General features: G+C 35.2%; 1 protein-coding gene across 2 annotated transcripts; it reads left to right on the top strand.

The window, feature by feature from the left end:
* Positions 1 to 6211: 6211 nt before the first annotated feature.
* On the top strand, positions 6212 to 18659 carry tspeara (thrombospondin-type laminin G domain and EAR repeats a). 2 transcript variants are annotated; one of them, XM_059571594.1, is made up of 12 exons: positions 6212 to 6938; positions 9648 to 9868; positions 11056 to 11279; positions 11577 to 11667; positions 11777 to 11933; positions 13678 to 13809; positions 14512 to 14744; positions 15981 to 16170; positions 16366 to 16598; positions 18008 to 18186; positions 18260 to 18361; positions 18506 to 18659. In XM_059571594.1, the coding sequence occupies exons 1-12, from the start codon at positions 6824 to 6826 to the stop codon at positions 18657 to 18659; spliced, it is 2031 nt and encodes a 676-aa protein (XP_059427577.1). In that variant the 5' UTR covers positions 6212 to 6823. The 2 variants fall into 2 exon arrangements, with proteins under 2 accessions (XP_059427577.1, XP_059427576.1); XM_059571593.1 differs by having other exon boundaries at positions 6214 to 6938; positions 11053 to 11279.
* The last annotated feature ends 609 nt before the right edge of the window (positions 18660 to 19268 follow it).

Raw genomic sequence — 19268 nt, 5'->3', positions numbered from 1 at the left:
TACACTCCACTTATATTTATGACTTTAAATGCATATTTCTCACCGTTCACCTTTTTACTAAAGCCACTCACTGGCGGTGAGCCTGGGTGTGAGGGCCCATTCATCGCTGCTTGCAGCTGTAATTTTTATTGTTTTTTGGAAGAATGCTAACCATTTTTGTGAAACAACATTGGGTAATATTTTTACAATTTAAAATAACTTTTCAAATTTAGTGTATTTTATAATGTAATTTATTCCTGTGATGCAAAGCTGTATTTTCAGCATCATTACTCCAGTCTTCAGTGTCACATGATCCTTCAGAAATCACTCTAATATATTGATTTGGTGCTCTGGGAACATTTACTCTTATCAATGTTAAAAAACAACTGTGCTCCTTATTATTTTTGTGGAAAGCATGATTTTTTCTTTCAGGATTCTTTGATTAATATAGAAACTGAAACGAGGCATTTATATGAAATCTTTTGAAACATAATTGTCTTTACTGTAACTTTTGATCAATCTGATGTGACCTTGCTGAATAAAACTATGAATTTCTTAAAAAATAGAAAGAAAGAAAATGTATTGATCCCAAACGAATGGCATTGCACGTGTTCACAGAACAATTTTCCAGTGAACTCGAGGTGGATATCAAACGTGTTTGATTTGGCGGAGCTCAATCAGGATTTGCAGAATCTGACCACATCAGAGACTGGATTAACTCTTGTTATTCTTAATATCATATCAGCTGATGGGACTCATTATAGGACAGCTGCTTCCCTGTATCTGCTTCACCATCTGCATATAGAGACCGCAGGTTGCCTTTATTGACAGCGCTATGAGAGCTGTTCTTCTGAACGGCGATCACCTCCCACACATTACTGTAATTGAATGTCAGATATGATGACTTTGCTGACAAACCAGCTATGCCTCTGATCAGCTCCCACATACACACCTACTCTCACATTTACTGATGAATTCCCACACTAATTGCATGGACATTCACACAACACAAGCTAAATGAAAACTATAAATGAAAATTTAATTAATAAATTTAATGTAATTGTTACTACAAATATAACTGGCCACAACTGAAACAAAATATGGTTTACATTTTTTCTTTCTCTTTGGAGAATTAAAAGCTTTTGGTGCATAAAGAAGATCTGTAAAGTTGCAAAGACTAAAGTCTCAAATCCAAAGAGATATTCTTTATCAAAATTAAGAGTCAACCACACCCCCCTAAAATGGCTCGTTCTAACACGTCCCTACATGTATACGCCAAAATGTGGGAATATTTGCATAACGCCGCCCAAATGTTCACACAAAGAAAGAAGGCGTAACTTTTATACTCGCTGTTGCCGCCGCTGCCATGTTGTGGAGAGACGCTGTGTTTCGTTGTGAAAGTAAAGCTACTTTGTTTGGCCTTCAAAAAGAGGACTCAACTACAAGTCAGTGGTTAAGTTGTATTTACAACAGTTCCAGAAAAGTTCAACCCAAATATTCATATGTGTGCAGCGCATTTTGCGGAGGACAAAAATGCTTCCTGTGAGAGTAGCCTACAATGCCGGTGACTGTTTCTGTAAAGTGGGGCAGTTCCAAAAAAGTCTTTTGAACTTTAAACCACATAAACACATTGCATTACACCAAATACACAACATATTGTGCTTTTTAGCAATGTCATATGATCCCTTTTAAGAATTTGCCACTGATGATTCAAACTCGAGTTTTGAGCAGTGTAGAGTAGCGCTTGTTGTTTGTCGTTTCTCCAGACAGGGTTTCCTGTTTACGGAGCACGATACGCAACGCAATGCGTAAAAAGACAGTATATGTCAGTATAATCAGTAATTATGTCCCCACTGGATGCAACAAATGTCTCGTTTATAATGGGTTTTATTGTTTTTGTCACACGCAACACAGTATGGTAAGGGGTGAAATATTTCAGTTACACGCCTGAGGTATTGAGCCAATCACAAAGCGTATAGCTGGCCAATCATTTTCAGAACGATGAACTTTGTAAAAATCTACGAGTTTCAGAAGACGGGGCAAGGAGGAGAAACAATAATGTACAGTATGTGGAAAATTATGTGTTTTTTTTTTTTTTTTTACCTTAAATCACATAAACACATTACACCAAATACACAAAATAATGTTCTTTTTGGAAAAGTCATATGACCCCTTAAATAAAAAAATGTATGCTATAAAACTATTACAAACAACTTGGATTAAACATGAAATTGGCAATAGATAACAAGAAGTAGAATTATTCATTCAAAATATATATATATATTTTTTGTTATATATAAAATAATAACAAAAAATATAAATGGACACAACTGAAACAAAATATGGTTTAAAAACTAACAAAGCTAAATGTATGTTATAAAACTTTTATAAACAAATTGGTTTAAACATGAAAATGCCAATAAATAGCAATAATATGACCATGCTGTTAAATGTAATGCCTTTTTTATGATACCAGGCAACCCTAAAATACTAAGACCAAAATGAGAATGTTAAAAAATGTATAAATATAATTATTTATTCAAATATATGTTTATAGGCTATGTATACATTCTGTTGATAAAATATATATTTTATATAAATATATAAAGTGTATCCCAAAATATTCCACAGCAGTGGTTCTCAACTTTAAGACCCAGATTTTACATCAAACATCAAGAGACCCAACTCTATCAAAATTGTGTATTAGAAGCATTTTCTTAATTGTGCTACTACTTTGCTATCCTAATGATGCTAATGAGTTATATTTATTATTCACATTTTATTTCCTCTGCACACAATCCTATCAAAACAGACTTGTAATATATAATCAGGCTCACTGAACGAATCAAAATAAGGACAAGACTGTGTCCATCTCTTCTGGAAACTCATCAATGGAAACAAAGCCTGCAGTTAGCTGATGAGTTTCCCTGTCTAAACATGTCTGATACTTCATACACAGTGCTGATAATGAAAGCACAGCTCAGCCTCAGGGTCAGACGTGAGACCACAACAGCTTTCAAAGAACTAACATGACACACACCTCTCTCTATCACTCCCTCCTCTCTCCATCATGCGTCAAACCACTCCTGAACAGTTTCATCTGAAACAGGTTCACTAGAATCCAGATTGTTGTTCACCCAACCCTGAGACTGACGTCAAGGCTAACCTGCATCATCCAACAGACTTATTTTAAGTTTCAAAGGACGCTTTTGTAAAGTGTTATGTACACTTACAGTCAAAAGAACCCACCCACTTAACCATGTCTTGGACACTGGGCAGGACCTTTTTTGAGTGGTTGTTTTCTATTTTTAAAAGACTTGTCTTTTTTTGTTTAAAGGAATTTAATGATTTAAATAGATTATGGGTATAAAGAGAATTCATCAAGAACATTAAAATAATAATAGAATAAGATTTGGACATTAAAACTATAAAATTAAAAATTCAACTTAAAACAAATGGTCAAATATTAAATTTGGGGAAACAATTTGACCATTAAAACATTTTGTTTTAACTTTAAAATGTAACTTCTAAAATGCAACTTTAAAACTTTTTGTAAAATATTGGCAAATATTCAGTATTGGGGGCAACAATATGGCCATCAATCTATCTTTCAAAACATCTTATCAAATATTGTCAAATATCAAATACTGGAAGGCAACAATGTAGCCATTAAAAATGTAAAATTACAACATAATATTTAAAACTTTCTGTCAAATATTGGGGGTAGCAATCAGGCCATCAAAAGTGTAAAACTAACTTTATGATATCGTCAGATATCAACTGCTGGTGACCATTTGGCCATCAAAATTAATGTATTATTAAGGTGCAACTTTTAAAACAGTTAAATATCAAACATCAAATATTGTCAAATGTCAAACTGAGGACCTGAGGACAATTTGGTCATATCTTATTATTGATGGAGACTGTCTTGCTTCTTTTATTCCTCTTTCTAAATAGTAAAGTCTTCAAAACTATGCAGTAACACAAGATGAAGTATATGAAATCATAGGCACTGAAACATGGTTTTGTGATAAAGGGTTGTCTCGGAAGTCTGTTATGGACTTTCCTCATTTGGGAATAATATTTCATTAGCCTATCTTCTATAAATATGCAGGTTAGGAAGGCAGGATTCTGTCCGGAGTGCACGAACAGTGCTTTAAAAACCACTACATATTACAAGTGAACTGTTTGTCAAAGGCCGTTGAGCTACTCATGAAGGAATTTCAATTGCTGTGTTCCTCCCCTTTTAACATCCCTAATGTTCCTTCTTTTCTGCCAGCTTTGATGTGAAAAAGACTTTAAGTGACAAAGGTGAAGTTGGGTCAGGTGAACTGCATGCTGGTCTTTAGCCTCAGATGTTGTTGAGATTAGCTCACAAACTATTATCAAACCGGCTATTGTAGTGAGTAATCCATGTATGTTCTGTCTTGAGTGGTCTGCTGTATTTGCAAGATTGCTAAGCCAAGCATCACTATTAATATTTCTCAAATTTACAGGTAAGGAAGAACTATAAGTCGACTATGTGTTGAAGAAACCGTAGCTGCAGTACATGCCTCACTATTAGTCAAACCCACATCATTTAGCCATTAGTGCATTGTGCATCCCAGAAAGTACCAGAAGAGGGAGAGACCGAGACTGAGAACAGCTGCTAGGAAAACTAGACGGGGATGTAACAGACATGAATGATACCTCAAATCAAGCAGCTTGTTGAGAACAGGTGTGGATAAATGATTATTTAAGTGATCTGGACTTGCCATTTCTTTAGAGTAGATAATAAAACCAAACTGTTTTACTATTTACTACTATTTTGACTTCCTGTTCCTGTTGCCACTGCCACATGGTTTGGAGATCAGTCTGAACCTTTCAGACATTCATCTTAATTCTTAATTTACAATTCTTAGTTTTAAAAAATGTCATTTGTTATCTATTGTAAACTTCATTTTTAATTTTTAATCCTTAATCATAACTATTTAATTGAAATCTCACAACTCACAACTCTACATTTTTTTAATTAGCAAAAAGTCATGGCATCATCTTTAGCTATCCCTGCTTGCACTTCAAACCCTTGAACCAACTGAAATGGAGCTTAAGAAAACCGTATGAAATGATAATATGAATTCACACCAATTCGTTATATATAGGAATATTACGAATTAAAGTATGTAACCAATGGGAACGTTAAAAAAACATTATTATAACTTTTTTGTTAGCTGGGGAGCTGCTCAGCTGAAATGAACTTGTTTCCTAATTGATAAACTTTGCATATTGAACTGAACTGAACTAAGCTGAACTGACTCAATCACGAGCTGAATTGAAGTTAGTCATAGTTTGAATTGGTCACATATTTGATGAAGTTTACATAACTGATTCTTTCCCTGTTTATTACTGTGAAGTTGCTTTGAAACGATCTGTATTAAATAAAGCATTACATAAAGGTGACTTTACTTGAAAGTAAGGTTACACTTTATTTCAATAGTCCACTTTAGACATTCTACTGACTATAAGTAACTTTGTAACTACATGTAAACTACATATCAACTAAATCTCAGAAATTTGCAACTACATGTCTACTATCTCTCAGAGTAGACTGTTAGGGTAAGTTTAGGGTTAGTGTTTGGGGTAGGTTTAGGCTTAGTATAAGTTGACAATAAGTTGACAAAGAAAGTGTAAGAAGATATTAAGCAGACAGTCTACTAATACTTTACTAACTGCTAGTTGACATGTAGTTGCAAAGTTACTTACTGCTAGTAGAATGTCTAAAGTGGACTATCAAAATAAAGTGTTACCGAAAGTAATACTTAAAATTAATTGTTTGCACTTACAAATAATGGCCAATTAATTCAAAATGTTAAAAAGATTTTCATTTACAATGATACATCTCAAATAATTTATCTTGCATAATCATTGGAATAATTAAGAAAGTAGTTGTTTGCTGTGTAACAATTTTTTTTATTATGATTATTTTTTTATTATTGTTTTTTTACATTTACACTTACTTGTTGGTAAGGAGTGTTTTGAGTTCAGATCAGCAAAGGTCAACAAGAAAAAAAAAAAAAATCAAAGTGAGACTGAGAACCAGATCAGGGCACAGAGAGGGACTCCACCCAGAGGCAGAAAATAAAACAGAGAGAGAGAGAGAGAGGGAGGGAGGAGGGTTATGAAGCAATGAAATACTGAGATTAGGACCGCAGGAAATCTCTCCCTTTCTGTCTGTCTGCCTTTCTCTCAGCCTCTGTACCTCCTTCTGAGCCCCTCCTCTCGTGCTGACATGGTTTCATTTGAATGTCTGTCTAAATACACCGCTTTTGCGCCTTGAGCTCTCAGTTGTAGTTGTGATCTGTTAACGTGCTGAACCTGCAGGTGACAGGTGAATTAACTGCTGCTTTGTGGACACCTCTGCGCACCTGAGCAAAGGGGAAGAAGAGAGGAAAAGCGCATGCTTGTGGATGTTCAGGACTTGGATTACAGCTTTCAGACTTGTTTGACCTGCTTGTTAATGATTAAGTGGATGAGGAAGGACTTTCCTGAGAAGAAACTGAATTTTCATTTAGTTTGTATTGTGTATTGGAACAGTACCCAGTGCTTGCTATTTGCATGTCTTTTTTTTTTTTTTTAAGAAATCACTTTAAGTAGCTAATGGCTCATTGTTGTTGAACTGATTATTTTTTGTTTAAATAAAACAATGATGGACAGACCCTATTCTGGACAGGCCAAGGAGCAAAGAAAACAGAACATAAAGGCATCTTGACCAGCAGACAGCTTTATGAATTTAATGTTTTGGACATTTTTGTGGCCAATCAAGAGTTTGTAAGGACTTTTTTTTTTATCGGCAAATCAATAACTAATGGAAGGACAGCATAACTTGGTGCCATCATCATGGCTACTTGCACTGCAGTTGTTACTACTGCTTCTGCCACTGACGGAGAGTGTGACTGTAGTACCATGGAAACCCTGTACAGGTGAGATACCACACTTAACCCTGCTTATTTGCTCTCTAATTACCAGTATTTTCAATGCAAAAGCTGAATAATATTAATTTGCCTTCTGTTCATTGTAAGACAACAAAATGTTAATCTTTAAAGCACTGGTAGCTTACTACAATCTGTTTATCTCTCTATCAGCAGACACTAAATAAAAGTGACTTCCTATGTAATAAAATCCTTCAGATTAGATCAGGTCCAGACTATAAAGATCTTGAATGAAACTGTAAATCCTCAATCTGAGGGTGTATTGTGTGTATAGAAAGACAGTTCTTCAACTGTGGATACTAAATACCTAGTAATGTCATTCACAACTGTGGTGAAAATGATTATGTATATTGTATTTGAAATATCTTTATACTTACTACTTACTTACTTTAATAGCTGGAATTTTATTTTACATATACTAATCACACCTAATTAGATGATATTTTTACACTCTTCACATAATTACTAAATTACAGGTCAGATTGTTTGTGTCTCTCATTTCTCTCGAGAATTAATGTTTGTGCCCTTAGTAGCCAGTTTTTAAACTTTATTATATAAGGACAAAAGTTGTTTGTTATAGTGGGAATGACATGGCAGGACACTCACAATTTTATTTTCAGCCAATACAAATCCAATTCGTCATTATAACAATTTCTAATTGACCACCACAATTTCACTTAAAGGGATGGTTCACCCAAAAATAAAAGTAATGTCATCATTTAGTTTGATCCAAACCTGTATGAATTTCTTTCTTTAGCTGAACATAATAGAAGATATTTTTAAAAATGACAGTAACCAATCAGTTGCTGGTCCCCATTGACTTCCAAGTCAATAAGGAACAGAAACTGTTGACTTACCAACACTCTTCAAAATATCTTTTGTGTTTGGAACAACTTGAGGGTAAGTAAATGATGACAGAAATCCATTTTTCGGTGAACTATCCCTTTAATAGAAGAAATGAATGCTTTCTAATTTGTGTAATCTGTGCCACACAAAAGCTTTCACTTTGAGAGATGGGCAGCTTCAAAAGACTGGTGGTGAATCCATGTTGTCATGCTGATTCACGGCTTGGTCTCTACAATGGAAAAATGTAAAACTCTTCTCAGACCCGGCGACATCCCTGGGGCTTAAATTCTTCCATTTTCATACCACAAAGGCAATTACATTAGATACCAGTGCAAAAGAAATGAGAAAATGAAAAATGCTAATATGAGAAAGAGTTTACCAGAAGATCACCAAAGTAAATTCCTGAAGTGGTATTTTAAAATATTGCTTTTGTATGTCAAGAGCAAACCATCTGAATGGTCCATAATTAGGGCAATGAGCTCAACTGAAGGACTGTTATTACAATAGAAGCTGTAAATACCACAATAATGTGGACGAACCAAAGAATGTTGAGAATGTTTAGGGAATTGCAGCCCTGTCACTGAACATCTTTAGATGACATCTCTGTGTCATCAGTGTGTGTGTTCCCATTTGAATCATCTTACACATTTATATCTAGTTTGGAAATTAATTAAGAAAGTAAAACACACAAGAACATCAGTTGAAACTTATGAGGTCATTAAATGTGTACTTAATTTTCATCCAAAATATTTAAAGTGATTTATGTATACTTTTGAGGAAAACAATGGGTCCTATGAATTCATAGACTTGGGGTACTAATAAAAACATTATACGTTTTTAAGATTTTTATTTTATTTTAAGGCATTTTTACCTTTATTATGATAGGACAGGTCAGAGCTGACAGGAAGCGAAGAGCCACTGGGTTGGGATTCAAACTCGGGACGCTCGTAGCACAATGGCACTGTATGTCCGTGCAATGCCCACAAGGCTATCGGTGCCGACAATTACACGTTTTTAAACCATGCAATTATATAATGACAGTAAATCAAATATCAGGGTTTTGTAAAACCTGGGAGAGCTGATAAATATTCTGTCTCCCCCTCTTTCCTCTGTATATTTTGCATGGAAGGCAATTTGCATACTTTGGGAGATAAACTATATCAAGAGCTATTCTGAACTGCAGATGCAAAAATACACTGGCCACCAAAGGTATTCTGATTCATAAGCCTCATGAATGGATTTCATAGCCTTGCTGTAGCTCGAACTGATATCAATGCTAAGGTCAAGAAGTGATAAAATGTGTACCTTAAATGCAATGTAAGTCACTAAATAAATGTAAAAAATGCCTGCCAAACACATAAATGTAAATAGCATTACATAACAATGCATCAAATTTAATGCTATTTATTTTAAAGAATGATGGCACATTCATACAATTTCAAAAATAGATTTATAGATTTTGACATACAACTATGGTCAAAATTAATGCAAAATATTGTTGGACACTTGCTGGTTGTCAAACTTGATGGAATTAAGGTAGTCTGCAATACCTGGAAAAATCCATCCATTAGTTTTTCCATTTTGAACCGCATGTTATTCAGTTGGCGCAGACAAACTCTGAAGCATGCAAACTTTTTGCTCCCATCTTCTAATGGCTAATGGCTAACTCAATTCTAGGCACAGAAGTGTTAGAGTCAATCACCTGAGAAATAAAATCAGAATAACAACCACAAGGAAAATAATGTCCTGAAAATACTGATTGTTTGGAGGGGCTAACTGGACCATGTAATGCTCAACCTTTCTGGCATGGGGTCCTCAACTCCTCTCTGTAATCTTTCTCTTCTCCCTCTCCAGATCTCCATCCAGTGGACCTGTTGTCTCGGGTGCTGCCCAGTAACGGAGAGGCTCTGTCTGGGGTCCGTATAGTGCAGGAGGGAGGTGCTCGTGGGGTCCAGTTCTTCAGTCCTACGCAGGCACTCACCTTTCCATCCTCTCAGCTCTTCATTAACTGCCCTCTGTTCCCAGCAGAATTCTCCATAGTGGCCACTGTAAAAGTGTCTCACACCAGAATGAAGGTATGCTTATAATGGCATCTAATGCACAGATCGGCAAAGGGTCAGATGCTTGTGTCCAGGTCAACTATTAAATAAGTCTCAAAATTTGTAAACTGTAAAAAATTTTTTTGAGATATGATATTTTACTCCAAACTCAAGCAGGGTTGCAGTCTGGTGCATTGAAGTCATGTGATCATTTCACTAGGACTCAAATCTTCCCTTATAGGACATGCACCAAAAAAGTATATATTGTATATTAGTGCTGTCAAACTATTAATCACATCCAAAATAAATGTTTTTGTTTACGTAATATGTGTGTGTACTGTGTATTTTTATTATGTATAGATTTTTATAAATACACACATATACAGTATATATTTCGATAATATGTACATGCATTTACATGTTTATATTTATAGAAGTTATATTATATATAAATATATTTGATATAGAAATAAAACCTATTTTTCTTAAATATTTACATGCATGTGTATTTATATATAGATAATAAATATACACAGTACACACGTTATGTAAACAAAAACTTATTTTGGATACGATTAATTGTGATTAATTGTTTGAAAGCACTTAAATATATATATATATATATATATATATATATATATATATATATATATATATATATATATACATACATATATATATTTAAAAATATTTGTATTTTTTGTCACATTAAAGGAATGTTGTTAAATGATGATTAACTTGATATGATAAACTTGATATATTTTCTGTTTCAAAAGTATAAGTCATTGAGTTTCACTGTTTACTGCATATAGTTAGCATATATTTTAAATAGATTTTGGTGAATGATTTTTTCTTTTTTGTAAATGTTCTCGTGAAATATTTCAAATAAATTTCCAAATATTTTCTTTTATATTTCATCATGAAAGTCAATGGTAACTGAATTTTTTTGATTATCAACAATCTTCAAAATATATTCTATGTTCATCAGAAGAAAGAAAGTCATGCAAGTTTAAAACGACACGAGGGGGAGTAAATAATGACAGAATTTAAATTTTGGGGAAAACTATTTCTTTAAATACTTTTTTTACTATTTATTTAATAATACTTATTTTTTATATTACATCAATGGTATTTTGAATAAGCCAAATAAAAGACAAGCAAAACCTAAACTCGAATATTTCCAATCTCCATGAACTCAATCTTTACTTGCTATTTTTCAGAAGAATGAGTACTTGTTCGCTGTGGTGAAGGAGGATGTAGACCAACTCCTACTTGGCATACGTTTCTCTAAAGAGAAAGTGCATCTCATCTATCAGGGCTCAATGGGGAGGGAGCGTTTCAGCTTTAAAAGAATCCACCTGGCGGACAACCACTGGCACAGCATGGTGTTAGCCATCAGCGGTCACCATGCCACCCTCACCCTGGACTGCGGCATCCCACTGGAACTGTGAGTCTGTGACGGTAGTAGAAAGACCCCATAAGATATAGGCATATAGATTACCTCAGAGCTGAATTTTGTTTTTTGGTTACAATTTCTGGTCAAAATGTGCACATATTCTTGCACTCTCGAATTCTTGAACAATAAGATACATAATAAATGCAAATTTCATTTTATTATGTAATAGTATTAAAAATAGTGAAGCAGGATTTTTCCAAACCACAAAAATACATCCAGAAACAAAATATAATGCTGCATCTCAAAGTTGAGATCTGTGAGTAATGTACGTTCCCTGATGGGTTTCAGGGTCCATAAACAGCCATTTCCCTCTGATCTCAGCACTGATGGCTCTAGATTCCACATTGGAAGTCAGAGGAAGTGGAAAGGCCTCTTCTCTGTGAGTGTTGGATTCTGATATTGCTATTTAATTTGCATCATTTAAAATTATATTTACATACACACAAACATACGTGTTAGTGAGATGATGATCTGTCTTCTTTCTTAAGGGTTTACTGCGGCAGCTTGTCCTTTTGCCTGGATCAGATGCGACACCACGTGTTTGTCCCTCTTTCGAACCATCATTGGTTGAGCTTTCTATACCTACAATCCTGTCAAACTTGCCAGTGAAATCCCAACAGAATGACGTCCTGCTTCCTCCATACGGTAAAACTAAAATATTGACTAGAACACAATTACATATTCAACAATTATAGCGGTTGCCATCAATGAATAGCATCTTAATTTTGGACTGTTTGGCACACAAAGGCATTATAAAAATTATATGATATAAAATTATATTATATTATTAAAAGAATAACTGATATAATTTTAAAAGCCTTGTGTTCTATGACAATATATGCACATATAGAGGCAAAATAAAAATTAAAACGGAGATACTTAAAAGAAAAAAAGCTATTTAAACATACAGTGCATCCACAATGTATTCACGGCACTTCACTTTTTCCATATTTTATGTTACAGCCTTATTCAAAAATGGATTAAATTAATTATTTTCCTCAAAATTCACAAACAATACCCCATTATGACAACACTTAAGAATTTTTTTTTTTCATAAGTATTCACAGCCTTTGCTCAATACTTTGTTGAAGCACCTTTGGCACCAATTACAGCCTCAAGTCTGTTTTGAGTATGATACTATAAGCTTGGTACACCTATTTTTGGGCAGTTTCTCCCATTCTTCTTAGCAGGACCTCTCAAGCTTAATCAGGTTGGATAGGGAGCATCGGTGCACAGCCATTTTCAGATCTCTGCAGAGATGTTCAAGAGGTTTTAATTCTGGGCTTCGGCAGGGCCACTCAAGGACATTCACAGAGTGGTCCCTAGCAACTCCTTTTTCAACCTGTGTGCTTAGGGTCCTTGTCCTGTTGGAAGACAAAACCATCGCCCCAGTCTGAGGTCCAGGTTTTCTTCGAGGATGATTGCTGCATTCATCTTTCCCTCTATCCTGACTAGTCATCATGCTACCACCACCATGCCTCACTAGGGATGGTATTAGCCAGGTGATGAGCGGTGCCTGGTTTCCCCCAGACATAATGCTTTCCATTCAGGCCATTAAGTCTGAGAGCCCTTCAGGTGCATTCTGACAAAAAGCTCAAGGTAGCCTGTAATGTGCCTTTTCCTGAGGAGCGGCTTCTTTCTGGCCACTCTACCATACAGGCCTGATTGGTGGAGTGCTGCAGAGATGAATGTTCTTCTGGGCGGTTCTCATCTCTACACAGAGTTCTTGGTCACCTGCCTGACTAAGGCCCTTCTTTACTTTCTGGATGAACTGTATCAGCCTAGCCAATGCTAACACTGAATTACACTGAACCATTACAATAAAAAAATATTGACTGGCGCCATGGACAACATTTTGAAGAAAAGGGCAGATCTGTGGTGTGAGAGACCACACCGATGACATCTCGCCCGTGGTCAGATTGAGTTATGGTCCCAAACTAAACATCTTACACTTGTTTCGCTCTCAAAAAGAAAACAGAGGTTGTGCCGCTTGCAGTGAAAGCTGTCAGTGATTGAGTGGGTGTGGGTTTACGCTGGCACACATCTCGGGCATGGCAAACAATGCTGTGTTTATATCACTTGTATTGACAATTTAAATTAGCTAATGGCAGCTTTGATCTAGATTACATACCTTGGATAATACTTTAACACCCTCCCAGCCGGAGCTGACTAGACAGATTGTTTCGCTTGTGATGAAATGCTGAAACATTTGTTTCATATCCATATTCTTTTGATGAAGGATATCCATTACAAATAGTCATCCGATTTCATTAACATATAAAAAAATATTTTAAATCCATTAATCACAGATTTATTTTAATGCCATTCAAAAATAAATATTATTTTAATGTAAACATATTTACTCTGTATGTTTGCATTCTGATTTCAGAGACAGAGGTGCGTGTGACTCTGGGGTCTAAACCAGCATGTACTTCGGCAGAGCAGGGACAACTCTGGTTTGACACTCTTAAAAGAGGCCTTTTCTTATGTGATGGTGCATACTGGCACTCTATGCTGCAAGGTAGGAAACTAGAGATCACTTTTTATTATTATTTTACTTTTAAAACAAACTTTTTTTTTGTCTAATTTGAACTTTATAATTATGAACTGTTAAGTCAATTTCATGGGTGTAGTTTAAATTAAATTAAATTTATGCATTTAGCAGACGCTTTTATCCAAAGTGACTAACAGTGCATTCAGGCTAACATTTTTTTTTTTTTTTTTTTTACCTTAGTTTGATATACTTATTGAACACACACACACACAAATATATATATATGTATATATATATATATATATATATTAATGCTATATAGTATATTTGGCTTTACATGAGTGTACTGTATGTATCCAAATAATGGATACTTTTTTATATACATACTGTATCTATACATAGAGGTCTATGATAGAGTTTTTCCAAAGTTTAAACAATCATGCAACAGAGATTTGAGTACGCCACTTTATTTTAGAAAATCATGTTACATTTACATTTAATATGCCATATTTAAATATCATATTTTATAATTATTCACTACCATAAGCATAACGGATCAGCTCCTTTACCATAACTTACTGTGACAGTGGTGATGATATCAGAGAGTGATACAATGGTATTTTATGATTACCATGAAAAAACCAATGGGATGTTTTTTTTGACATCTTTTTCTTTGTGTTATGTCAGATGAAGTCTCAGCAGCTCTATTTAATGCTATTCAATCTACAGAGAAAGACAGACTAGACTATGTAGACGATTACCAGGACCTCTACACCACCTCAGAGACGCTGGACATTGAGCTCTTCCAGATTCCATCTGTTGGCCTGTTTGCAGCTATGGCTCATCGGACCAACAAACCAGGTTCTGCCATCTACCGCTGGAACCACGGCCAATTCCAGCTCTACCAGAACATCAGCACCTTTAAGGCCCAGGCATGGAAGCAGTTTACTATAGAGAGGAAGGTGAGAAGAGAGATTAATGTGGTCAAAGTCTTAAACTGTGAAGCGGTGCAGCTGTCCACGAATATAGAGTTAACATATTAAACATTTCAATTTAATCAGATTTTTACAATTCTTTTAAAACATAAAAAAGTATAAAAAATAATAGTAAAAACATCATTGTACTGATTTAGATTTGGCAGGTTTTCCAAGAATTTTTTTTTTTATATATATATGAATTTCCACATTTTGGTTATTTCTTTACCACAATCTTTTGACAGTTAGATCCCTTAGCCATCTTTTTAATTGTGGTTTTTGTGTGTGTTTTAATAATAATTGTGTCTTATATAAAAATAAAAATAAAACTTTTACCAAAACAAAAACCCCAACAATTAAAAAATTATCTAAGAAATTAACACTGTAAAATGAAGTCACAGTCTTAAAATAAATAAAATATATGAATTAAAAAGCAATGAAGGTCACGTCAATGAGATAGAAACACATTAAACAGAGGGCTTAAATATTCAGTTAAACAGGCAAAGGTTGTACAGAAAGCAGTGATTGGCACTTCATTAGGAAAGAATTAGGCCTGAGGTGAAATGTTAAGGGAGACTTACAGTCAGGAATGAGGTAAGGGGCAGGTAAGAACTGAGACTGGGTTTAGAGATACACTAGATGTGATTCAGTACCATAAGTGTGCATGTTTTCCACTCAATAATGCACAGAGCCACAGAGAACAGACTTTACACTACACTGCAGGAGACAGGTGTGTTTTGATGTGGTGTTTCTTACACTCAGTACAAACGTATGCAATAACTTTAAATCACTAGTGTAGTCAATCACAGAAATTAATTTCAAGTCTGATGCTTTCCCTTCCCCGAATGAATCATTTATACACGTGTCTGTCTGCAGTGAAATGGTTAGGTCTTAATTATATCACACAGATCTTGAATTATAAAGAATAGGAAGTAATAAAGGTTCTTTGTTGAAACCTGCAGCCCCTTACGACTATCATCATCATCATTATATCACAGAGTTTGTATTTGTATCAGTTAAAACATCACTAAACTCTTCGCCTGAATGAAATTATGACTCATACTAGGCTTTATAGTGCAATATCTACCACCTGATCTTCACACGGGTCTAAATTTAGCGAGCTGGATTCATGATAGCCAAATGACGGGCTGACTGATAGGTATTACTTTATCTCTGTTAGTCTATCAGGCTCATTTATCACTGTGTGTGTTGTATGTGTGCCAGATGTTCTTGGCAGTGTCGAACTCTGTGGGCCCAGTGGACGGAGAGCGAGAGCTGTCTGTGATCTATAGGTGGAGTAATAAGAGGCTGAAGTTTGTGCGTTATCAGACCCTGGAGACGCACAGCGCTCGTGACTGGGAGGCCTTTCATATTAATAATGAAGCTTTTTTAGCTGTGGCTAATCACCGAACAGGTTGGTCCCTGTTGCCTACTAGGCTTATACATAACTGCCCTAAAATACTGTATGGACAGATATGTTTGGAGCCTCTGATGCAGTTCAGTAGATGTTATCAGCATTTGATTTTGTTACTGCTCTTAAAATAGGTACCATCCGTTACATTTATTATCATTTCAAACCCTCACCTTATGCTCCTGTCATCCCTTTCAGAGAATGGAAATCACAACATTGACAGTGTTGTTTATAAGTGGAACCCTGGCACTAAGACATTTGAGGTAAACCAAACCATCTCGACATCAGGAGCTTATGACCTGGAGTTTTTCACCGTAGGGCCCTACCACTTCCTAGCAGTGGCCAATGCATTTGACGGTACCTCCACCCAAATAGATTCATCCATCTACATCTGGCTTAATGGAGCCTTTCAGCTCTTTCAGACCATAAGGGTGAGTTTAGAAAACATTGCATTTCAAAATGTCTGTGATGGATGCAAGATTCTGGAACTTTCTGATAGCTCAAAATCAAATGGATCATTCTGAAACTTAATGATCATTTAGAACTTGTTTACTTTGAGTGGAAACACTGGTGTACATGAGGTACATTTCTCTCCTGAGTTGCACATTAAGAAATATATTACAGGTAAATGAAGTGGAGAATCATGACACGCGCATGGTAAAAGATGAATGATGGACTCATGTAGGTGTTTCCCATTGCAACTTTTTTTTTTTTTATGTACCTGACACCTGTTCTCCCAGAATCACCTTGAGGCATCTGTGGTGTAGCTGGGATTGTTTAAGTATAGGGTGAACAGAAGCTTTAACCACCGTAAAAGACCCTGAACCGCTGCTGAAGAGATTTATTGCTTGAAATCCTGATGTCACAAACTTTTAATTCTTTACTGCATATGATTTTACTAAATATATAATATATTTTCAATTAATCGAAAGGAAAATTTTGATATAGAAAATGTCTGTTCATGTGTACTGGGCTTAGATTTATTATAAATAAAATCTACAGTAAAGGAACAGTTATTTTTTCCTTTAAGCCTAGAAAGCTTAGGCACATGTTGTTGGAGCTGCACTTTTTTTTTTTTTTTTAAGTACAACTGAAGTGGATGGTAAAACTCCAAAATCCAAAATTTCCAAGCCCTAAAATTAATAAAAGTATGGAAAAATCTGTTTTGTTTCACAGAGAAAATAAAATTGGGCCAATTAATTGCAGTATTTCTTTGGTGAACTATGCCTATAAATTGGTTGAATAGAACATTTTATTGAATATAAAAAATGACTACAATTAGCAATCGGAAATCAGATGAAAAAGTAATGACTTCTTTCATTCAAGTTTTAAAAAATGTAACTATTATCTTATCATTGGTGAATTTTCTCTAAATCTCAAGTACATGTCAACAGACTTAACAACCGCTTGTGATGTTGTCAGCCGTTTCAGAAGGGAATTTCCCTGAGTGCAGATGTGTTTTACAGGGGGAAAGAAACAAAACAAGAAGAGTTTTTTTTTGTTAATATCAAGTGTTTAGATGATGTTACACTATAATTAAATTCTTGAGATCTTACCATCTGACAAAATCAAAGTCAAACATCACAGTGATGTGATATGGATCTCATGAAGTTGTGAATGCAGTCAGTGTCAATTCAGCAGGACTGTTTCCCATAAATGTGTCTTCAGAAATACTTCTGAGGTTTAACTTCTACTGACCAGAAATAATGTAAGAAGGCTTTTACCTACAGTAGATCTTTCATAAAAGCTAGGGCAGCAGGAATGCTTTTGAAAATGTATTGTTATTACCAAACCAAATCTATTTCCCCCCCCCCCTCAAACTATATCTGCATGTCTTTAGACATTTGGGGCTACAGACTGGGAGATGTTTCAGATTGGAAACAGAGTTTTCCTAGCTCTTGCTAATGGACACATGCTGTGTGAGAGAGGACCAAGCCTCTATACCATCAATTCAACTATATATGAGCTTGATGTGACAACCAAGATGTTCCTCAAGTTCCAAGATATTGTAACATACAGGTAAAGCCTGAACAATAAAGATTTGAGAATCAATTGTCCACATCTTTTGACTTGATTTCCTCTTGAATGACAGTGCGGTGGACTGGGAATTCTTTTCGGTTGGAGATGAGCATTTCTTAGTCGTAGCCAACTCTTATGATGGAGCGTCTTATTCTTTGAACAGCGTTATATACAGGTAATGATTGAAAGCTCAAACATTATACACAGATCATAACTCATGTCTTTTAGAGATAAGTAAACCTATAAATTTCACTTAGATGAATACTGAAGCAAATGAAGATAGATTTCCTTTCAGTATCATTGTTTTTGTCTCTCGCAGATGGCAGGGATATGAGGGCTTTGTTCCTGTCCATCGGTTACCCACTATTGGATGCAGTGACTGGGAGTTCTTTACCTCAGATGAGGGTTCATACCTGATGTACTCCAGTGCCAAAGCCCCTCTCTCCAAAGTCTTCAAGCTCAGGATCCACTGAGGGCACAAACAATTGCTCAATTTTTGCTTATTTTTATCATATGCCACAGAAGTTGAATCGTTCTCTTCTCTTGACTTACAAACCACTAACACTTTGATGAGAAGCCCTTTAATATCAGAGAAGTCAATCAAACTGACGGATTATGGAGTTTGATACTTCCTGAAAACTACCTCATCTGTGTAAAAAGGACTGTCTAGATGCAAGATAAACTTAATGTACTTGTGGTGAATCTCATAAATGTGTCCTTAAATCACTGTTAAAATGATATTGCGCTAAAGACTATTCTGTTTTGAGAAGTCAACATCTGCACATTGGACATCCTGTGAATATAGAAAGGGCACAGAACATTTAGGCTCCGTGTAACTTTTATTTACAACACACACTTTCCATAAACAGGGCACAATCATTTGTGGAATGTGCATACAATGTTTAATTAATATTATATCAATAATGTAAAATAATGTACTGAATAATATTATTTATGTGTAAAAAAAATATTTTACCTCTTGTTCTTTGCACTACAATAAACTGATCTTACTTTATTGCTGGTTTATCAGTGTTTCAAGATTTAACATTTATGTGTGATACGTTAATTTTGTATAGGCCGTT

Source organism: Carassius carassius, chromosome 17 (assembly GCF_963082965.1).
Source record: "Carassius carassius chromosome 17, fCarCar2.1, whole genome shotgun sequence".
Lineage (NCBI taxonomy): Eukaryota > Metazoa > Chordata > Actinopteri > Cypriniformes > Cyprinidae > Carassius > Carassius carassius.
The sequence above is the reverse complement of the archived record's forward strand: the minus strand, read 5'-3'. Positions and strand labels throughout refer to the sequence as shown.